Source organism: Ricinus communis, chromosome 1, assembly GCF_019578655.1.
Source record: "Ricinus communis isolate WT05 ecotype wild-type chromosome 1, ASM1957865v1, whole genome shotgun sequence".
Classification (NCBI taxonomy): Eukaryota; Viridiplantae; Streptophyta; class Magnoliopsida; order Malpighiales; family Euphorbiaceae; genus Ricinus; species Ricinus communis.
The window spans coordinates 8,096,758-8,120,629 of NC_063256.1; the positions used below are offsets into that span (position 1 = coordinate 8,096,758).

Sequence of the window (23,872 nt, forward strand, 5' to 3'; positions counted from 1 at the left end):
TTTCATTGGAATTCATTGCCAATTTGGTTGGGGAAAATTCAACTGGAATATAGCATTATGGCACTATCCAAAATCGAGAACTTATATCTAAAAATATCTAAATGGAAAAATTAAGAAAATAATAATAATAATAATGTAATTAATTAAATTTAGAAATCCTGAACAACTTCAACTTAATTGGCATTCTACATATTATATATGCTTTTCACGGTTAATTTTCTTCTCTCCTCTACTTGCAAGACCTATAGTGTTTTTTTTCAAGATGGAGACCATTTCTCATGCATCTAAAGAATTCAAGTGTTTCTTTTATTTATTTATAATTTTGGATTACAAAGGGAGCTAATTTCATTAGAATAAAATTGGGTTAAACATTATATTTAATGAAGAAATATTTCTTGCACTTTTTAAATCCTTTATTGTTCGGTAACATACAAGGGGTATATCAGTTTAGTATATATATTGAGAACAAATAAGAATTTTCTATAAGGGATAGCTAAGAATTATTAATTGATCTTTAATTCATGTACACATTTGATTGCATAAAACTGATTAGCCCAATAAACTGTTTGACAATAATGTTTGAAATTTTAATGCATCATCTAGATCAATGATTTTGAAGTGACTACTTCAAATCGTCAGTGGCGAAAATGTATTAAATTTGTGTTTATATATATATATATATATATAAAACATATGGAACAAAGCTATATTTTATCTTAGATTCTTGAGACAGATATCCTATATTGACTTTCCTTATCTTCTCTCTATGTTTACATGTTATAGTAATGAAATTTCAATTCATCTAACAAAAATATTAAATTCGTTAATTTGTTTCCTAATTATGGAGTGATTTATCATGATTAATTGGAACTCAAGCTATTTCTCATAAATTTATATCTATATGAAGAGAAAATAAATATATGACAATAAAAGCCTTAACTCTGAAAAATTAATGAATTTATTACAAAACTCTTTGATGAAAATGGGAAAATCCAAATTGAATACAATCAACAACAAACAGTATGAATTCAACATCCATTCCGTTTCTGGAAAACTCGAAACAAAAACAAAAACATTTTGTCGACATGAAAAGCAATTCTAGTAACCAGTAGTAGGAGTTGATTTGGGCTCTGAGGTGTAAAAGAAAGGTCCAACTGAGAATAACTTCAACTTCTTGTCAGAGAGGATGCGGTAAGAAGAAAGGTGAGCACCAGTAATCCCCTTGTTTACGTCTGTAGGAATATCGCAGGTATCCAATGGAGATTTTTCAAGTTTAACCTTACAGTCTATCAACTTCAAATCATCATCATGCCCAAAAAGAGACAGTGCCTTGAAGAAGTAACCCTTCGTATCAGTTGCGCCAGTCAAGCAAGAGAAAGGTGTTGTCTTGTGCCCACTCTCGTCCATAACTGAACATGTTATCCTTGCCACAGCACCTATATTCAAAGATATTTATATATCAGAGAAAAATGGTCTCGATTCAATCTATTCTTGTTAAAATAAGAGATTTTAAGTTAACGATTAATGGAATGTAGACATTACCTTCAAGAGGAACATAACTCGAACTGGATTTGCATAAGACAAGCCCTTCAATGCCAACTTGGAATGGATTTTCTAGTTTTGGGCCATACCCATAATCTTCTTTGACAGTGTCTGGTTTAGGGACAGTCAGCTTAGGATGGTTTAGGTTAGGTTTTGGGATATACCAATAGTCAGGTTTCTTAAGGTTGGGTTTTGGGAGATCATCATAGTTTAGTTTGTCAGTTTTTGATTGGTCATGCTCTGGTTTTGGGATGTACTCTTCATCAGATTTAATATATTCTGTTTTTGGTGTGAGATAAGTGTTATCAGGATTGACAGTGTCTACTTCAGGTTTTGGGTTGTACTTTTCATTAGGTTTAACATATTCTGACTTTGATTTAGGATAAGTGCTATCGGGATTGGATTGGACATACTCTAGCTTTGGTCTAGAATAAGTGGTGTCGTGTTTAACAATGTCTGATTTAGATTTTGGATTGTACTCTTCATTGGATTTAGTATATTCTGACTTTGGTTTTGGAAAAATGTTATCGGGTTTGATAGTGTCTGATTTAGGTTTAGGGTTGTACTTTTCATCAGGTTTGACATATTCTAACTCTGGTTTAGAATAAGTTCCATCGGGTTTAGGAGTGTCTAATGTAGGTTTTGGATTGTATTCTTCATTCGATTTGACATATGTTGGCTTCGGTTTAGTATAGATGACATCGGGTTTGACAATGTTTGATTTTGATTTTGGGTTGTACTCTTTACTAGATTTGATGTACTCTTGCTCTGGTTGAGGAGAGGTATTATCGGGTTTAATAATATCTAATTTAGGTTTTGGGTTATACTCTTTATCGGATTTGACATATTCTGGATTTGGTTTAGGGTATGAGTTGTCGGGTTTGACAATATTTGATTTAGGTTTTGGGCTATACTCTTTATCAGATTTGACATATTCTGGATTTGGTTTAGAGTATGAATTGTCGGATTTGACAACATCTGATTTAGGTTTTGGGTTGTACTCTTCATCAGGTTTAACATATCTTGAGTTTGGTCTAGGATAGGTATGTGATTTATGGTTTGAATCATATTCTTCACTAGGTTTGACATATTCTGATTTTGGTTTAGAATATGTGGTATCAGGTTTTGTGGTATCTGGTTTAGTAACCGGGCTATAGTTATTATCAGAATTGACAATGTCTGATTTAGGTATTGCGCTACACTCATTTTCGGGCTTGATGATGTCTGATTTTGGTTTGGGGATATAAACATTTTCAGGTTTGGCAGTATCAGGTTTAGGTTCCTCATACTTGTATTCAGGCTTGATAGTATTTGGTTTTGGTTCAAGGTTGTACTCATCTTTTGGGACATCATTAGATTTGGATTTTTGGACATATTCGTGATCAGGCTTGACGTTTTCGGATGTGGGTGTGGAGCCATAGTTATTGTCTAGCTTGGGGACATTTTCTGATATGGGTGTCGAGCCATAACTATTGTTTGGCTTAGAACCATAATCATAATCCCTAGCAGAAGCAATAACTAGCGATGACAGAAGAAGGATAAAGGATGAAAAAAAGGAAACGTTGAATGCCATTGCTTATGGCGAAGCTCAAAAGGAAAAGAATAAAGAAACTACGAGGTGTTGGTGGGGAGAATACTAGTACCAAGGCCTTTTATAGGTATAAAGTAGTCTAACTGATTATGTTACTAAAGTTTTAAGAATAAACTATAAGGAAAAAAAAATACATGGCCAGTTGGCCTTTGAATAAATATGAAGAGATTTAACGAAAGAATGCCTCTGCCATGTCATTGCGACGTGACGAGCAGAACTTTAGCAAATAAGCCTTCGAGCTTGTGATCTTGCACTGGTTGCACAAATTCTCAGGATGCAATTTTTTGTTTACAAATTGGATTGTTTTAGATTTCGTTAATATTAATTTCAATTCTAAAATAAACCTCACCAACTGGTGGAAATGAAGTGGACAAGCACAAGCCATGCTTTTTTCGGGGCAAACGTTAGTGGCCAGCCACCACTTCATTGAATACTTTTTTGAAGATTTAATTGAAATTTATTGCAACCAATTTAGCTTAGGAAAATTTGATTGGACTATTCCAATATGACTTATAATGGCTATATTTATTTATTTTTAAGAAAAATGACTGATGATCTGATCATTGGAGAAAATCTCGTAACCTTTTGTACAAGCTTCTTAGACAGAACCTTTTTGGCATTAGAGGGGTAAAGGAAAAAGAGATGTGCGTCTCGGATTATTTGAACTCTATGTTCAAATTCTGACGTTGGCTTCATTTTCTCCTAATATATATATGGTTTTACTGTTTTATTATTTTAAATATGTATTTTTTTCAGATAAAAAAAAATATGTGGTTATAAATTATGATAAAAAATATATTATTAAATATATTAAAAAATCAGTTTGTATGAAATTACTCAATTTTTGTTCCAATCAATCATGCTTTTCATGTTTGATAATATGAATTTATAATTTAAAAATTTATAATTTTATTATTTGACTGTTAAATCGTAATTTAAAAAGTTTTTAATTTGATGAAATTAATGTTAAATAATGATATTTTAATTTATTAAGCTTTAAAATTCATATTAACATATACATGAAATATGATAATAATAGTTGATCGGAATAAAAATTTCTAAATTATTGTCAATTGACATCTTTTAATATCGAGATATGTTTTCTGTCACAATTTATAACCATATTACATAATATATTTTTAAACCTATCCCTATATATATATATAAACTTTAATCAACTTTGTTTTTCTTTTAAGAAAAAAATCAACTCAACTATATCATTTTTCCAAGAAGGTATCATTAAAAGAAAAACTTTTAAATAATTGTAGAAGTCCCTTAAAAATGTTCCATATTGCAGTACATGCTATGTGCCTTTGGTCTAACAACGTGGAAAGGATGGTAACTTGTCAACCCTGCACGTCCCTCTCCGGTTCTCTCTCCTTTGTGCTTGCACAAAATTATTGGAATGGCTCGCACCCTTTCCTTGTTCGTATATCTCTTGTTCTCTTCTCGCTCCTAGTCATCACTGCTGCCGATTGGGTCTATAGTCCAAAACCCTAACCACTACGGACAAGCTAATAGACATTGAAATATTAAAAGAAGAAAAAAATCATTTTATGTTTTCCTTAAACTCATAGGAAGTTGAAGGAATCATGCAATAAAATATAGATAAATTTCTTTTATTAGGTTCATCCATAATTATTGGATTAAACATTTAATTTAAGTGTAATTTATTTTTTTTATGTGAAATGGATTTGACCAATTTAAATAAATTGGTAATAATATGATCTCATGCTTAATTTTTTCCTTTTGATAATTCTTTATTTGTCTTACATAGATTATTGATTATTTTTTCTTTATTTCTTTGAAATGACTATTAAGATGGAGGTGTATATTAAATCTTTTCTTTTGATTAATTTTTAATTTGTCCTACACATTTTGTTTAGTAATGCAATTTATTAACCTTGTTGATTATTTATTATTTTCTTTTTGTTTCTTTGAAATGACTATTAAGGTTAGAAATGGAAAGGAGACAGAATAAGACAAACTGTTCTTCAGCACTACTAAATAAGAAACATGAATACAAATTAAGCATTGACATGATTTGATTTTGCAACGATGAACTACACACCGGAGTTGGACATTGTTGTTCTTTAGAGCATTCCACCCAGATCTGATATTTGATCATCTACAGTACAGAGTGATAAAGATGCTCATTTAATTGGCATTCTGCATTTAATAATATGGGACTTAATCCATTATATGGACAACCGGTTGAAGTTAAATTATAGAGGACGAGTGCCCATATCCAACTATATTTTGTGCATTCGCATTAAGATATTACAAATTGGACAATAAAGAATTCGAGTAAGTAATTCAACTAAATGGCAAATGAACAACCATTATATGCAGTTCTTAGATAACGTCAATGCATAGTCAAACCAGGAATATCAATGTTATATGCCCACCAGTTAAGGATGCTATGTGCTTAGCGGTTTCAAACTTCTACAGTACATTAATTAATTTTGTATTCAATTAATCAAATTGCTTAGACATTATTTTAATCTTAACTTTAGGATTAGCAGATTCTCTCTAAATGGTTGACGGCTTTTTTTTATTACTATTATTATTTGTTAAGGCTAGTGGACGTTGAGTATCAAGTGGAATTGAATTATTACAAGTCTTATTCTTAGATTTGTTAAACAATATTAAATAATCTTATCCTTATAAGATCAATGAGTTTGTATCGAATAAATTCCAAATTCTATAAAATAACAAATTAATAAGAAATTTTTTGTTACGATCATTATAAATAAATTATATGGTTAAACTATGAGTCATTAAAGAGAAATTAAATAAAGTAAATTTATTTTTTTTCTCTCATAAAAGAACTTATATGAAATGTTGGAACTATTATTTTTACCCATATTGAATTTGAGATGTGACAATGGATTGCTAGACTAGTTCTTGTCAAAATTTACTTGCGTAATAGTCATACTTTGCCAAATAAGATTTTGAAAAAGGATTATAGTATTTTTCCTAACAGTTTCTTTGTAAGACATGACCCTTGTATCAAATGTCAAAATATGCACTTCCACTCTTAGCCGGAGACAAATGTATATATCAATTTGAGAAATGTTTAAAATTTGAACCCATACTCATTTGCAACTCAAAAAAAGTCAAAATATAATTTAGAAATAAAGTTTAATTTAACCCATAAATTTACCATATAAGTTCAATTTAACACTTTTAAGCCGTCCTAGCGCAAAAATTTATCTTTTTCAGCTTACATTATTCTGTGAATAAGAGAGCGAGAATCATCCTCTCCTGATAAATAAAAGAAAATGCTTGATTTATGAAATGAAACAAAATTAGTTTAATAATTCCTATAAGCTATTTTATAATTTAAATATTCGTCAAACATATTAACTAAAGGATTCTAATTTATTATTTTTCTATCAATTCACTCTCTTTTTTCTATAGTCAATGAGTTACAATCTCTCTCAAATGGTGTAATTTCAGCTAAAATAAGTAAAATTTTGAGCTAAATTGGCCCCAAGAGATTAGAAAGGGCCAAATTGATCTAATTCAATAAGTTCAGGGGCCAAATTGAATCATATTCATATAATCCATATTCTCCAGACCTTTCAGGAGAAATTCTTTTTTGTCCGATTCAGCAATTACATATCTGAAATGCGGCTTGGATAGGAGCAGCCTGAACTTGCCCTCCACGCAAGCAAAGACCAAAGGACGCAATATAAGGAAATATAATCGTACAAAAAGCAGTCGTATGCAAAGAAACTTCCTTCATCACAACTTGTACTACTCTACTGGCAACCACTCCCATCTCATTTTCACGCGGTACATAAACCCCTCTCCTCTTCGTTTCCACTCATTCCTTCTTAAACCCTCTCTAGATTAGACTTCCTTTTCCATTAACGATTCCTCTTTGCATACTCTCTCCCCCTCTCACTAATTTCAAATATTGTTTATTAGCTTTCTCTTACTTGGCTCAGCTAAAAGATGTGTGGCGGTGCTATTATAGCTAATCTCATCCATCCCCAGCGTGGTGACCGCAGCGTCACCGCTTCTGACCTCTGGCCTAACCCTGACTCGTTTTTCTCCAAACTCACTCCTTTCGAGTCCCATCGGGACACATTCATCAACCCCGATTCTTTCACTCGTAAAAGATCCCAGCTTGCTTCAGGTAACAATTTTTCTTAAGAGATATCTTTCCAATTTTTCTTTTAGTTGTTTCGAGAATCAGTTTCATTGCGGCATTTATTCAAACAGGTGATGCGCAAGTAGATAAAACCCCTGTCAAGAGACAGAGAAAGAACCTCTACAGAGGTATAAGGCAACGCCCCTGGGGAAAATGGGCAGCAGAGATTCGTGATCCAAGGAAAGGAGTCCGTGTTTGGCTTGGCACCTTTAATACTGCTGAGGAAGCTGCTCGAGCCTACGATAGAGAAGCCCGTAAAATTCGCGGCAAGAAGGCCAAAGTCAATTTCCCGAACGAAGATGACGAATACAGCATTACCCAAAACCCACCTCCTCTAACCCAGCATATTGCTTGTAATTTCAGCAATCTCCCGAAGACTTGTAATTTTGGGTTTGGTTATGACCTAAATCAGATCGGATCTTATTCTTCAAATTCTGGGTCTGTTACAGAGGAGGAAGCTTGCCCAGGAGTCAGTAAACAGAATGTGAACAGCAATAACTACATAGGAGAAGTGAAAGTGAAACAGGAAGAGGCGAAAATGGAGGTAGAGAAGGTGAATAATGGGGAGACGGTGATAATTGACTTGGAATCTCGGCAGCAAGAAAACGAGGTGCAGAAACTGTCGGAGGAGCTAATGGCTTATGAAAATTACATGAAATTCTATCAGATACCTTATCTCGATGGACAATCACCGGCCCCAAATACTGCTGCTGCTGCTCAGGAAAGTGTTGTTGGGAGTCTCTGGAACTTCGATGATTATGTTGATGATGCTGTTGTTTCTCTCTGATGACAACCGAATTTTCTGGTAATTTGGAGTTTTGGGTGGTTTTGGGTGTGTAAATACCGGGAACTCTTGAATTTTGGTTATTGGGGGTTATAATCTTCCCAGGATTATTATGTTTTATTTTGTTTGTTAGAAAAAGATTTTCATTGGTCTCTAAGTGTAATTTTCTTTTTTCCTATTGAAAATTCAAATGTTTAAGCAACTGTATTCAAATCATTTTCTCTGTAATTCTTCTTTTTCAAAATGACCATTTGCCCTTTAAGAAAAAAATGATATAAGAGAACAAAAGTGAAAACTGCATGCGATGGCGAAGTGGAAAAGTGAAAAAAGATATAAGAAAAGAAGTGCACGAATCATGAGTTTGGTCATGCTTCATGTGGACGACAACAGAGAATATCCACAATGCAAGATTTGTAAAATGATATTGATTAGTCTCTGTTACGACACTAAAATTGAACAAGATTAGGTAAATACATGGACAGAAACTGTGTTAGATTAAGTAGTTGATTTACATAGTTCATTAACGTCATGTCAAAAAGTTGACGAAGGAAATAGCAAAACGGACCGTCTTTCTCCCATAAAATGTAGTTTCGATAATTTGTTATTATTACTTGTAATCTTTTCTATTAAAAATCTAAAAAATGGGAGTCTCTTTTCTCTTATTTATAATTAAAAGAAATAGAAGATATGAGAATGCAGAAGGCCGGGAAGCGTCAAAGGGTAATGAAAATGTCAAAACAAGAAGCCTAGAAGAGAACAAAATGGTTGGTAGGGTAACACATCGCAGTGGAGCTGAGCCAAGTCAATTTGGAAACCTGAAACCGTGTCCGGTGCTAATGGTTTCCAAGGTTCCTTGGTTCGGAGTGTTTTTGACTGTGGGCGGGGGGAAATTGCTTCTTGCCTGTGCAGTTACGCTTTGTATAAACTTGTACGATTTTCATTAATAAATATAAAAACTTGTACGATTTTGGTTTTAATTCCTTCTCATCAATTCTCTCGTACATATGTACGTATGTTACCCAACAAAATAAAAAAGAATCTTCTCTTTCCAGTACTTTCTGCGAGCTGACCACGTGCAGTCTCATGTGTAATGGGACCCATAGTACTAGTTCCTATATCTGTAGCAAGCAAAATCCAAAATTTTACCTCAGGAATCAGGAATGGATGTTCCGAAAAAGTTCGTTTTGGCCGTTCAACTTGTATCACCCCTTCATTATAATTTTTGAGCCGAGAGATTTCATATTTTCACACAAAACGCTCTATGGGTTTTTTTTTCTTTTTTTTTTTATGACACTTAAAATATTATAAGAGTTAAATTATTTATCATTTATACTTAAACTCACTAATACTCTTAATTGTAACTCATTCATCTAATATTAATTATTTGTAATTCCGTCACCATTATTTATTATCTTATTTTATTTAAAATTAATCATGTCAATTTTTTAAAAATTTTAAAAAAAAATTAAAAGAGAAAATAATCTCACAATTCAATTTTATTTTATTTTAATAAATTCTGACAAATTTTTAATAAACTAACAATATTAGATAATTTTTGCTTTGTGTTGTCTGACTAATAAAACTGATTTTACAGCGATTAGAATTTATTTCATATTCAATATCAAAACTATTATCAATATTAATAAATTTAATTATAAATTATTAATAATTTAACTATTAAAATATTAAAATATCATAAACAAATCATACGACCTATTATTATGTCAAAAAAATTAAACCATTTATCCTTACATAAAACTTGTAATATATGCACCAATTCGACAAAATCAATTATTAAAGAGTAGCGTGACACACACAAAATTTATTATTAAGATAAAATATATTCTAATTTTGAAAAAAAGAATATATTCTTACATAAAATTATGATTTTAGAACATTTTAATTAAGAAAAGAAGAAAAATAGTTCATATTTTTTTCTTTACAGCAAAGAGAAAGAACAAGTATTTCTTTTCTTTTACCTTCATTGAGCAAAAAGATCCGAATCCTCAAACTTTATAATACCATAACCAATCTCTGCTCGAAAGTCATTCTACAATGGTACATCTTAAAAGATCCTTACAACAATTACTACAGTTTCCAAAATATGATCATAATATCAAAACCAACTAACTATTATAGGTTTAGAATCAATCAATATTGAGTTTTGGTAACCCAATATAATAGACAAGCAACTTCAAGCTTTAATGATTTTTCAATGCTACTTTACGATAAAATCCCATTCGAACATTTAGAATTTCAATTTGAAGTCTCATATAGAAAAAATAACTTTAATTATAACAAAAGAAGAAGAATGAGTGATAAATTTGAGAAATTGAGATTAAGAAGGAAGTTATGGGATTTAAGAAAACTTACTCAACTTGAATGAAATTGATTTCAAAAGACAGCTTTCAATCCTATAAATGTTTTCCTCTATCAATTCTACAAGAGGTTTCAAATTGAAACTAGCAGCATCGATTTAAGGGAAAACTATATATATATAAGGTTTAGATGCTAATAATGGTAATTAAGGAAGAAGCTTGAGGGAAGCGAGTCTATGGACATAAAAATCAACCCAAAAGATGGTTGTAATCACCATAAATGTTGGCTTGCGATGGTTTGATTCAAAACTTGCAAAACGAAGCTTTGGGAAGATAATTCAAGGTTTAAACTTGATTCGATGGATGATAAAAATAAAAAGAGAGAAAAAGAAATAGTCAAGAAAACTTTTAGTAGTCGTTAAATTAACTAAAGCTCGCATTGCATATGGTAAAGAAATGGAAAAAATGTTGCTTATAAAAACAGCTTAATGACCCAAAAAAATTTTAAATTTTTGGCATTTTTTCTAAAATATCTAATGCTTTCAATTTTGCCCAAAGAGTGACTAGATTAAAATTTTGTCTTTTTAAATAGAATTGAAGTGAAATAGAGGGCTAATTTTTATTAGGTGGCACTAGAGAGAAAAAGAAAAAAGAAAAAAAAAACTGTTAAATCAGCATAAATCAATTGCTGACTCAGATTCCATCTCAAAACACACCGTTTCAAGTTTTTCTTTTTTCTAAAAGACCCTTGCCAAAAAGCTTCGATAGTCCAAGACTCTCCTCACGTTTCAAAATTTGACCATAAACAAAAACCTTTTAAGGCCTTCTAGAAACCAGAGTATCCTTTCCTCTTTCTAAAGTCACCACCCACATTTCCTCCACCACTAAAACAGCAACAACCGTCGCTATCATCCACACCACCACAAAAGATGCCACCTTTTGCTTCAATTATGACTTCTCAGTCCAAAAAATCCTACTTCTCCAAACAAATTTAGCATACAATCAGAAATAATTACTATTAATGTTGTTGGCCAAATCTCTCAAACTACAAAGCAAACTCCACCTTTATTAGGTTTCAAATCACTCTTTTCTCAACTCGCTGAGTCAGCTCAATTGGGTCCTCAATTCTTTGCTAGAGACTCATCTATAGTTGTTCTGTATTTTGCTTTCTCTGTTAAGAACTCATAATCTCCCTTCAAAGCTAAAGCTTTTGGTATTGGAAATTTGATTGATGAGTCCAAATTTCATAATATTGAGTCACTTTTAATCAATTTTTTATTAAATTCATTTCAACTAAATGCTTTTAACCTCGAAAAATTTCTAACTTTACTATTAAACGACTGTGAATTTACTTCTACCATCGCCACGACACCATTGCAAACTCTCCATGTTGGTCATGGCAGTAAAATAACATCTTCTGCTCGGTTTTTAAGGAGAAAATCGTCGATTTTTACTCAATTCACAATAATTGATTCTCTTCTATATATTATTTTCTATTTGTTGCAGTGTGTATACACCAATTTTAGGTAAAAGAATTTAAAATAAAATAATATAATTATTATCTAAGTTTGATATATATATTGCAATAAATAGAAGAATGATACATATTACAAGTATTTTTTATTTTGATATTAAATGATTAATACATATTTTATTATTTAAATCTAATAAAATTTGTGTGAATTATCAACAATAAATAAGAATTTATAAATTTAAAAAAAAAAATCAGAAAGAGACTAGAGGAAAATGCTTTCCACACTTAACATCTCTTATTTTCAGTAACTAAACAGAAATTAAAGATAGAAATATGCTGCAACGTTAAAAAAGAACTCCCAATTTTCTTCTTTTATTATATTTTCTTTTTAAATATCAAGAAATATGAATTGAGTGGTGACTGTCTTCTTGGTGTTGTCTAATCATAATTCCCGCAATTTCAGTAGGAAGAGACTATTCGCACGAGCACTGATTTGCTATTTCACGAGTCTGAACTATGAGGTAGAATAATGAGTAAATAAAATGTAGTTATTTGATTGAACATGCAATTTCTTTTTGAATAGAGAAATTATAAAATTACTAACCCTAATTTGATAACTTATGTGGAGATGGAATTGGAGAGGGCAGAGAAAGCTTAACTGGGAACTCTTCTGTGATAAAAAGAATTTGATAGAAAATATTTTTATTGTTAATATTCATTTTGTTGTAGGGGAACTTGAATATTCTGTCAATGCAAATTGGTAGCCCATGGCTTCTCACAAGTGAATATAATTGACCAGTAACAAACATTTGAGAGGCATCTAAGTTGTTTGGATTCCACGATGCCTACTGCATCCATATGTTTGTAGAAAGTAGAAAGGATTCCACATTCATCCACCATAATGATCAGCTGTGCTGTGATTGTGTTCTCATTTGTAACTTCATTTATAAAAAGGAACATTCCATTAACAGCTAGGATACTAGATTAATAAGCATGAACAGCTTACTTAATTATGAACTTCTCACACTACACTAACTATTATAAGGTCTGCTAATTGTACTTATTGATGCTAAAGCATTTTTTTGGTTTAATCTTTATCACAATTAATGGGCTAATATGCCTTGAAAGCCTACTAATTGATCACTTTTGCCAAGCAAGACTCGGTCTTTTTTTCCACTTCTCACTCATTCTACAAAATGAGTTCATGGAGGCAGTTCAACAGCTTCAATTAATTCTGTTTTTTATCTCCTTTTAGATTCGGATTCTCTATTATAAATTCTCATATATTCTGAGTGAATTAATCATCTCATTTCTCCTATTCACTCCATCTCTCTTCCATATACTTGATTCTTCTTTCTTTTTTTTTTTTCTTTCTCCAATGGGTTGCTTTTGGTCTACCATTTTCATTATATTTTGTGTCTCCTCCCGTATTGCTTTCTCTGAGATCAACACTGTCCAAACTTTCATTGTTAGTGTTGAAAATTCCATGAAACCAGTTCACTTCTATGAGCTAGATCAATGGTATAGCTCTATACTGAAAGACCTCAAATCCAACTCTTCAGTTTCAATTGGCCACATCTATAAGACAGTATTTGAAGGCTTTTCCGTCGAGCTTACACCACTGCAAGCCCAAGAACTTGGAAAACGCCCTGAAATTCTTGGGATGTTTCCTGAACATATTTATCAACTCCAAACTACCAGGTCACCTGAGTTTCTTGGACTGCGAAATGATTCCGGCGGAAAAAGCCCGTCTTTCCTGTCAGAATTCGGTGCCGATGTTATTATCGGAATGCTCGACACTGGAATATGGCCAGAACTATATAGTTTTCGTGACGATGGCCTTGGTCCCATTCCTTCTACGTGGAAAGGAGAATGCCAAGGAGGAGAGGGATTTCCCAAAACCTTATGCAACAGAAAACTCATTGGCGTCCGCTACTTCACCGGAGCAAATGGAGACCGCCAATCTGGCCCCAATACAGCTAGAGACACTGTAGGCCATGGCACACACACGGCTTCTACCGCTGCAGGACAAGCGGTGACCAATGCTTCGTTTCTTGGTACTTTTGCAAGAGGCACTGCAGTGGGCATTGCACCCAAAGCAAGACTTGCAATTTATAAGGTGTGTACAGAGATTGGTTGCAGAGGCTCGGACATACTTGCTGGTTTTGACAAGGCCGTTGAAGATGGAGTCAATGTGATATCTGTATCCTTAGGGTCATTCTATGCCTTACCGTTGATTGATGATGAGGTGGCGATTGGCTCTTTTGGTGCAATGGTGAAAGGTATAATTGTATCAGCTTCAGCAGGCAATTCTGGTCCTCAAACCGCTTCCGTGTGTAATGTAGCACCATGGATAATCACCGTTGGGGCTAGTTCTATAGATAGGAAGTTCCCAGCTGATTTATTACTGGAAGATGGTGGCGTAATAAGTGGAGTATCTCTCTTCAACGGCGCTGCATTTCCTGAAAATGAATATTGGCCGTTGATTTACGCGGCAAATGCATCATTGAACTCTTCTGATGCCAGTGCTTACTGTGACGGATCCTTAGACCAAGAACTAGTGAGTGGCAAGATCGTAGTGTGTGATACTGGCATGCTGTCAAGTCCTGAAAAAGGTTTGGTTGTTAAGGCATCGGGAGGGGTTGGTGCTGTCGTTGCTAATGTAAAATCCTGGGGTTTAATAACTGATGCGTACTTGACTCCTGGATTGTCCATCACCGATTCAGGTCGTAGACTTCTTTTGGATTACATGTCCTCTACTCCTAATCCACGGGCTATGATGGTGTTCCGTGGGACACAGGTCGGGGTCAAACCTGCACCTGTGGTTGCTTTTTTCTCATCTCGTGGGCCCAACACTCGTTCTATGTATGTGATGAAGCCAGATGTGATTGCTCCAGGTGTCGACATCTTAGCCGGTTGGTCCAAAGTCTCTCCACCGTCTGGATTATCAGAAGATAAGCGGAGCACCGAATTCAATATAATATCTGGAACATCAATGTCCTGTCCACACGTATCAGGTATTGCTGCTCTTCTGAAAGGATCGCACAGCCACTGGTCACCTGCCATGATCAAATCAGCCATCATGACAACTGCGTATACACATGATCAAGATGGCAATCCGTTGTTAGAAGACACGACGTACGGTGTAAGTACTGCAGGGGATATGGGAGCTGGACACGTGGATCCAGAAAAAGCCAATGATCCAGGTCTTGTATACGATATGACTTCTGATGACTACGTGGATTTTCTATGTGCGTCGAATTTGACGCAAAAAGAGATAAAGATTATCACTCATAGATCAGTGGAATGCAAGAATATCGGAAACGCATGGGACCTAAACTATCCTGCGATTTCTGTTCCTTTCCAAGCATCAAAGCCCTCTATAAAAGAGATCTCAGTGAAGAGAACGGTGACACATGTTGAAGAAGGAGCGTCAAGCTACAGTGTGGAGGTCAAGAAACCAGAGGACACAGATGTAACTGTTGATCCTCCATTGCTGGTTTTCACAAGCAACGGGGAAAAACTGAGCTACACGGTTAGGATCGTGTCGAAGATGCAAGAAATACCGAGTGGGGAATTCAAGAGTGAGTTTGGGCAACTTACTTGGACGGATGGGACGCACCGAGTTACTTCGCCTTTGGTAGTGACATGGTATGGCGATGATGATTATTAAGATAATTTAATTACCAAATCATGTAGTTTGAGTGGTAGTCTAAATAAGATTTTGGCATGCTGATTATATAAAGTGTTTGTATTTAGTTTGTTTCTTGTCGTGCAATGGAAGAAAAGCGACGGATTATTGGTTTCAAAACAAAACTGCACTACCAAATTAATTGTGTTTTTCTCTTCTTCACAATTAGTAGCGGTCTTAAGGTTTTTATTTTTTATTCTCTTTTCCTTTTTATGGAATGATGATGAAATTCTGATATATCTCCATCTGATGAAATTTATCAATTGGGTTTTGAATTAGACCTTTAATTAGCTGAAGAAAGAGATGTATATTTGTGAGAGATTTAGATATACATTGTAACACATAATTCATCTAATCTAATATTCATTGTTAGTCTTAATTTCAAGTTGTATAACTATTACTATGGATATCTACTATTAAGATCCATTTAATAAAATATTTAACACGTTTTAAATACTATTAATCCATAATATCTGTATGTCTAAATTAATTTATTATACAGTATATACAAATGAAAAATTAAAAGAATATACATATCAATTTGTTTCTATAAATCATAAATAAATTCATTAATTTATTTTTTAAGCAAACTTAGATAACAGATACCTACACATAATAATTCTTATCTATTATAGATGTTGATTTTGTTATACATATCCATTCTAAATCATAGGTTGGGGCATCTCAATCCATTAATAAAAACAACTTTCTGAAAATATACTAAATCAACAAGAATTATCATTTTTACGATGTAATTTTTTTTTTTCAAAAATCTGATTTATTTAAATTCTTTCTTTTTACAAGAATTATCATTTTTACTATGTAATTTTACTTGTTTTAAAAATCTGATTTAATTTAAAAAATTTCTCTAATTTTATGGTAGTTATTTTTCGATTATTTTATTAAAAAATAAATAAACAATCGACCAAAACCATAAATTGAAAAAGAAATCTGTATTTTTAATATTTCAACACATTGGAAACGAAGATAAGTTAAGAAAAATGTAAATTTGATAAAAAGAAACAAAAACACATGGAATTTATGGTATTTTTTTGAAAATATAATGCACAAAAAGAAAAAGTATTAAAAGAGAAAATACTCAGCCCATAAAATAGCAACCAACGTAAAATGGGCCCATCCAGAAGTGGGTAAATTCTATCTTATAAAGCCAATCCGTATTTGAGGCCCAACAAGCAGAACCCTTTGCAGAAACCCTAATTGACAAGCCTAGAAACCCGTGGTATATAAACGCGCTAAGCATTTCCTGGTCTTATCTCTCTGCAATTAGCAGCTACAAACGGGAGGGGGAGAAAGAAGAAATGGTGTCGCTGAAGCTCCAAAAGCGGCTTGCCGCCAGCGTTCTGAAATGCGGTAAAGGCAAAGTCTGGCTCGATCCCAATGAAGCTAACGAAATCTCTATGGCCAACTCCCGTACGTTCTCTCTTTTTTGTTTTTATTATTATATTTTTTATAGGCGATTTAATTCCTATTTGATTGAATCTATTCTATTTATGTTTTATGTAACTATTTTCCCTTCTTTTTCTTTTGGACATTTTTCAATGGCTCTCTGTTTCTCCAGTGCTTTATCTATTTTCCTCAATATTATTTCAATGATCCAAATTTATTTTCATATTTCACTGACTTGTTATGGAAAACACTGTCTGAAATATATGTTTCTTTTGAATATTTTGTTTATTGTCAGTGTTTTGTTTTCTGTTATTTTTCATTATCACTCTGTGGGTTGCATCTGTTACTATCTCCTATGCTGCAAAATCGTGTATATACAGTTGGCGCATATAGTAGCTCCAACACAAACATGTGTAGTTATAGCAAGACTCTGGATGAAACTGTCGGAATTCTGTTATCTGATGAGTGTGTTGTACAAAATACAGGCCAGAACATAAGGAAGCTGGTTAAGGATGGTTTCATCATCAGGAAGCCAACTAAGATTCACTCTCGATCTCGTGCTCGCCGCATGAAGGAAGCCAAGAGAAAAGGACGTCACTCTGGATATGGTATGTGTTATTCCAAACTGTAAAATTTTTTATGATTCATTCTATGTGAGATTGAGAAGGTATTTATCTTTTGTAAGCAGTATGGGTTCAATCTTCCATGGTTTTGTCTGTTCTATGATATATGCAATTCAGAACATGCAAGTGTTATGCATCTAGAAATTCTACTACTGTTTTTCTGGTTAGATTAATTGTATATTAACTGGTGTAGTTATTTCTAGGATTTCCTACTTAGCAAACTTTTATCAACTGTCGTGCTGTTTGCAATAATTCTAGGTAAGCGCAAAGGTACAAGAGAGGCTAGGCTGCCAACAAAAATTCTCTGGATGAGAAGGATGCGTGTTCTAAGGCGTCTTCTCCGCAAGTACAGGGAATCCAAGAAGATTGACAAGCACATGTACCATGACATGTACATGAAGGTGAAGGGTAATGTCTTTAAGAACAAGCGTGTTCTTATGGAAAGTATTCACAAGTCAAAGGCTGAGAAAGCAAGAGAAAAGACTCTATCTGACCAATTTGAGGCTAAGAGGGCAAAGAACAAGGCTAGTAGGGAAAGAAAATTTGCTAGGAGGGAGGAAAGATTGGCCCAGGTATTTGTGATTTAAGTATAAGCTATATTTACCCCATGGTTCCAAATATTACTGATGTGCTATCTCTGTCATTCTGGTTAACTGGTTTGTTTACTATCATCTTGTTTGAATTCTGCACAGGGACCCGGGGCAGAGAAGCCTATAGCCGCTCCACCTGCTTCTCAATCAACTGAGTAAGTATTAATTTTGATAAAACTTCCCACTTGTCGTCAAAGTTAGCAAGTCTGTATGATATGCTAAATGCTTTTTTATTTTTCTTGGATGCAGGGGATCTAAGAAATCCAAGAAGTGAGATCAAATTTAGAGAGTTCTAGAAGATCCTGTTATTGTGGCAGAGTAGTTTTGTTGTTCCTGTGTGGTTTATTTTGTTTATTTGGACTATGTTACCTTAAGATGGAACGAAGTTTAAAGCATTGACACTATATAGCTTCAGTTTTCTTTTTCTTTACTGCTCTCATTGCTTGTATTTTGATTCTTTAACTCTTAATCAGATTTTAGTTTATTTCGTTTGTTAATGATTTATGTATTTGTGTTGGTTCTCAATCCTAGAGATCTTGCAAAATGTTCAAAGGTTAGGTCAGTGACCCTTGAACTTCCTGTGGTTGTTAAGAAAATTCTTTGGGGAATTTGTGGAGCGTATCCTTGTTCCAGTTCTGATAGACAATTTCTGCGTGCAATTATGTAAATAGAAAACATTTTCGATATATTTTGTAACCCAAACAGCGATAGGAGGCTTTTACAACAACATTCCAGAGCACCGGTCATAAGATGTACCTGCTATCTGACATGAGAATAGGACCTGTTATATTTTCACAGAATATTACACGAATTCAAGCCCGTCTCCGGGTGCTCCGGTGCTTGTGAGAAATGCTATGCTGACGCTCGTACTTTCATTTCAACCGATGTACGGCATACATCAGCATCGCTGATATTTTAACCCATGATCTTTTCTTAGAATTATATACTACAATTCATAAGCAAGTACAAGAGCAATTCATCTGTAAGATATATCTTTTCATTATTGGCATCGCCTCTTTCTATTAGCTAGAGGTTATGTCTGCAGTCAGACAATTCATCAGCCTTTAGTAGAGCCACTTGGAAAAATAGTCCTTCCGTGAGCTGGGTTTCATTCTCATAGTACATATTCTACAGACTTCTCTGGTAGCGCTGATTGGAAAAGGGCACCCCATCATTATCTCTGAATAATGGTTTATATCCAGTAAAATCTGCACTTGCATGGTTTGCTCGACCTTTGGGTGCGGCTTGGTGCACAAATCGCAAGTTTGACAATGAATGTAGCATTGGTACCTTTGTCGAGGCCTTCACTCTCAATCCATATATGGCCTCCCATTAGACTAACAAACCTGATTCAATTATTTGATACAGCAAGTCAGAAAGATAGAGGTGATTACTAAGACAACGGGCAAGTACATGTAATCAATCTGATATGTTTCCAATATCATAATCCCTAGCCAGTAAAAGTCTAGCTCCTTGCTTGACAAAGAGAAGCAAGAATGCCCAAGACAAGCTAAGAATTATAATTTGCACAATAAACAACCATAATTCACAAAAGATAAGCAATAGACATTTTCTAGCTAACCGTTTGCAGATGGCAAGTCCAAGTCCTGCACCACCATTATTTCTGCTAGATCCACTTCGGGGCTGATTGAATTTGGTAAAGATGAGTGGGATGTCTTGTGGAAGAACGCCACAACCAGAATCCTTTACCTGTAACAATCAACACGATAATTATGCCAAACCGGGAAATTAAAATTGAATTTGGCTGTAGCAAGTATAACATTGAAAAACTTTAAAAGGAGTGCAACAAACTGCCAAAATAGCAACAATAACACGCACAGAGATGGTTAACGTTAATTCTGAGATTATAGAAGATGACACGTAAACTTCAATAATATGGGAATTCAGATGCAACGGTAAATAACCTGTATTCGTAGATAGAAGTGGCCATCACTCGACATCGGGTAAAACTCAGGAGGATGCCAGTCTCTCAGAGAATCTGGTTTCGCAACAGAAACTATAACTGAAACATAGCCCTCCTTCGTGTACTTGACAGCATTACCTACTACATTTAAAATAGTTTGCATAAGACGTTTCTCATCCCCAACGGCAAGCACAGGTAAATCTGGGGCCATGATCAAAGTCATAGACAACTTCTTTAGAGATGCAATGGGCTTTATCAAATTGACAACCTACATTTTTCCAGAGCAAAACTATATTAGTACACATATAAACTAGTTGATAGTAGTCAAGAAATCAGGGACTTTCACCTCTCTGAAGACCTCATGAAGGTTGAAGATTTGGATTTCTAATACAAGTCTGCCATCTTCAAGTCTAGAAAGATCTAAAACATCATTAGTAAGTGTTGCCAAGAGGTTGCTGCTCTTTAATATTGTCTCAATCATCGCTCTCTGTTCAGAAGTCAGCTCAGTCTCTAAAAGGAGCGAAGACAATGCAATGATTGCATGCATTGGCGTCCTCATTTCATGGTTCATCACGGCAAGGAAATCATTGCGAGCATGAATTGCCATTTCTGCTTCTCTACGAGCTAACTTCAAAGCAATATTCTGCTCCATGAGTTGATCACGTGCTCGCATAGACTCTTCCAGAATAGCAGCATGTGAAAGAGCAACTGCTACCTATTTAAATATACAAGGAAAGTTGAGAAGTTTAGATCATATATGCAAGTTTTACCAACTTGTAGCTTTATATAATGAGAATGGCTTAGGACTACCACGTGAAAAAGAAAAACAAGTAATCAAATTTACCAGATAAAATATAAAATTGAACATAACATCTCTTAACATAACATCATATTATGGCAGGTAGAAAGACACTAGTGAATTAGATATATAAGTTAGAAAAATGGGAAACAAAATTGAAAACCTATATCCTATTTCTAACGGAAACCCCTTGAAATAAAGAAATTTAAATCATAAAGACCTGGTCTGCAACGACTTCAACAAGTTCCAACTCATGGTCCCGCCATTTTCTAGCACTGTCTGTGGGAAGAATCAGAACCATGATGGCATAATTTTTTGCAGAGAGGTCGGGCCAATCATTGATTTGGAAGTTTGAAAGATGTAGAAGAGGTACACGAACAGCAACAACCTCTGGTGGTGTGTATCTACCAACAAGAGGTCTGATCCTAGCCAGTGGACAGGTATAAGGTATACGCATTGCTCGAGCGCTGTTGAAGACTTCATTAACAACAGGAAGATTTATTGGCACATTTATTCCAACTTGTATTTGGTAGTTTAGGGTATGAGAAAGTTGCAGAGTCATATCAGACCGTGAAGGCATCCACAGTGCACATTCCTCCAGGCCTAAGGTTCTACCCAACTCAACAAGAGTAGTTCTCAGTATTGTATGTCTGTCAAGTGTGCTTCTGATTTCATGAGTCAGCATTCTTACATGCCTTCCAGTTTCTTCTTGTGTAAGAATGAGGCCCATTTCCCTGTCAAGTTCTTCAGCCTTGTTCTTCAGAATCAATTCTCGAGTTTTAACACTCAGCAGATCAGGAATAATATGAACAAGCATCAATGCAGTTGCGCATGATACAATGGCACAAGAAATTTTTGCAATAGTCATCACCACGGCAACAGCTTTAGAATGCATGGTGAATGTCCACAAGTTTATGAAGTGAGTTGCTCCACAAAGAACAATGAAAGCACCAAATTGCATGAGCACCCATCTATATGGAAAGAAAGCGGATTTTTGCACAAAATAAATGAGCTCGACAGGAATTGAGAAGTACGCGAAGGCAATCAAGACATCCGATATATATTGATATTTCACAAGAAGTTCCTCATGGTGCCATTGTGTGTCAATGCAGTCACAGGACTCCATTATTCCCATAAACTGCCAAGTAAATCTGGAAACATCACAAAATTTATTTTAAGAAAATAAGTCACTATAACATTCCAGAACACGTTACAACCACATGCTTCACAAAATTTTACTAATGCTATGTTTGATTGAAATCCATAAAATAATTTATTTCATTTGAAAAAAAGACATGGACAAAAAATAAAATGGAAATAATAAAGTTGAAAAAGATATTTTAATGTTATGTAATGTATTTATTTACTAATGTGAAATTCATTTGGAAATTCTATCTATTTTGTTAGAATTTAATTTAGTTATAATCAATCACATAAATGTGATTATATAGAATACTAAATTAACTTTCCCTTCATTCAAAGCATATAAATTTTAAATTTGTAAATGAATTCCATAAATTTTATAGATTTCAACTAAACACTGGGTAAATCATCATTAAAAATTACCAATCTTCCTTCTTATTAAAGAACAAGAAGAACTATATTTGTGATATAAACTTGTATCCATCGATTCCAGAACTGATTCCACTTTTTCTTTTTTTGAAATGCAAGCCGTTTAGATAATGGATTTGAACGTTTAATTTCTTTCTCAAGTATCCAAAAAGCTTCCCTAATTGTGAATTAGGAACTAAAGACTTGTCAAATAAATTCACCACTTACAACTGAAATTTTATTAACCGCGCCAATTCATTTACAAGTATCATCTCAAAACTATCTGAACACATATTTAAACAGATTAATATTTTTAAACATATAATGCTCAGAAGCAAGCTAGTTATAACTAAAGCAAGATTCAGTAGAAGTAACTGCAGATTATCCATTATAATGCAAACCATCAATAACCTCAAATGACCACAAATAACACCCTTAAAATAATCCATAAAAAGTAAAAATTATCAGTACCAGATACGAGGAAGAAGAAATGGATGGCCAGAAAATAGTTGCAGAGGTTTGAGCTTTTGATCTGAGCCGTTCATTCTTTCGAGAAATTATTACTATTTTTTTAAAAAAATTTCTCAGGATCAGAAAATGAAAAAGGTATGAATTGTTTAAAAGTGAGGAAGCAAAAAAGCGTATAGAGAAGAGAAGAGGAGAGGGAGCAGCGTCACGGACATGAAGGTTTTTCAAAGTCTTCAAAAGATACACTTTGGCACGTGCCTTTGCTGACTTGGTTCTTTGTATTTCGACCCATTAGCACTGTCGAGTGTTTCCGCACGTGCGTATCTAAGGTCAGCATCTATTGGGTAGCTTTTAGTTTAATTTTCTTTTGGTATTTTTTTGATTGGTCGAACTGATAACAAGTTGATTGATAACTGGACTAATGGTCAAATTCGCCATCTAGTTGATTAGGTGTTTATTTCTTTAATAATAAAAATGTACGAAGAGTATAACATTACTAGGATTAGAAAAAACATCATTAATCTGTTTTTTCTTCTTTTAATTTATTCCTGACAGTATATCTATATATCAATTTAAATAAAATTTTAAAATTTAAAATTTTTTATTCCTTATTTATAACTTAAAAAAATAATTTAAATATATGTTTTATTTGACTTTTATAAATCTTTTAATTAAAAACTACATAGAGACTTTATACTCACTTTTTAATAATTATCTCTTACTCATAAATTTTAAATTTCTATAAATATTGATAAATAATAAAAAAAAAATTAGAATTTTTCCATTTCTGTTCTAAGAAGTGAGTTGGAGTAACTACTCTATTCTTTAGTCTTTGAAAATTTACATAAATTTATTGAAATTGTAGTTCGTAAAAGTATTTTCAAAAGAACATCTTGATGTTGAAAATTATTTTTTAGAAAAATAAATAACTCATGTTTGTTGAAGAAT

General features: G+C 33.6%; 5 protein-coding genes across 5 annotated transcripts; 3 read left to right on the forward strand and 2 right to left on the reverse strand.

The window, feature by feature from the left end:
* Window positions 1-935: 935 nt before the first annotated feature.
* Window positions 936-3,162, reverse strand: LOC112535491 (adhesive plaque matrix protein). The gene is made up of 2 exons (XM_025158065.2): window positions 1,543-3,162; window positions 936-1,436 (listed from the first exon to the last, which is right to left on the reverse strand). The coding sequence occupies exons 1-2, from the start codon at window positions 3,113-3,115 to the stop codon at window positions 1,099-1,101; spliced, it is 1,911 nt and encodes a 636-aa protein (XP_025013833.1). The 5' UTR covers window positions 3,116-3,162; the 3' UTR covers window positions 936-1,098.
* A 3,731-nt stretch (window positions 3,163-6,893) lies between these two features.
* LOC8259910 (ethylene-responsive transcription factor RAP2-2) lies at window positions 6,894-8,295 on the forward strand. The gene is made up of 2 exons (XM_002523079.4): window positions 6,894-7,280; window positions 7,367-8,295. Exons 1-2 carry the CDS (start codon window positions 7,097-7,099, stop codon window positions 8,080-8,082), a joined length of 900 nt encoding a protein of 299 aa, XP_002523125.1. The 5' UTR covers window positions 6,894-7,096; the 3' UTR covers window positions 8,083-8,295.
* A 4,870-nt stretch (window positions 8,296-13,165) lies between these two features.
* LOC8259912 (subtilisin-like protease SBT1.5) lies at window positions 13,166-15,687 on the forward strand. The gene has a single exon (XM_015721743.3). It carries the CDS (start codon window positions 13,250-13,252, stop codon window positions 15,542-15,544), a length of 2,295 nt encoding a protein of 764 aa, XP_015577229.3. The 5' UTR covers window positions 13,166-13,249; the 3' UTR covers window positions 15,545-15,687.
* A 1,093-nt stretch (window positions 15,688-16,780) lies between these two features.
* Window positions 16,781-18,679, forward strand: LOC8259913 (60S ribosomal protein L19-3). The gene is made up of 5 exons (XM_002523082.4): window positions 16,781-16,993; window positions 17,455-17,577; window positions 17,851-18,164; window positions 18,285-18,337; window positions 18,432-18,679. Exons 1-5 carry the CDS (start codon window positions 16,882-16,884, stop codon window positions 18,454-18,456), a joined length of 627 nt encoding a protein of 208 aa, XP_002523128.1. The 5' UTR covers window positions 16,781-16,881; the 3' UTR covers window positions 18,457-18,679.
* A 267-nt stretch (window positions 18,680-18,946) lies between these two features.
* LOC8259914 (ethylene response sensor 1) lies at window positions 18,947-23,161 on the reverse strand. The gene is given in 7 exon segments (XM_048375036.1): window positions 18,947-19,434; window positions 19,436-19,528; window positions 19,765-19,892; window positions 20,108-20,374; window positions 20,453-20,821; window positions 21,126-22,043; window positions 22,928-23,161. Coding segments are annotated over 6 exon segments (1,896 nt in total). The 5' UTR covers window positions 22,041-22,043; window positions 22,928-23,161; the 3' UTR covers window positions 18,947-19,310.
* Between the last annotated feature and the right edge of the window lie 711 nt (window positions 23,162-23,872).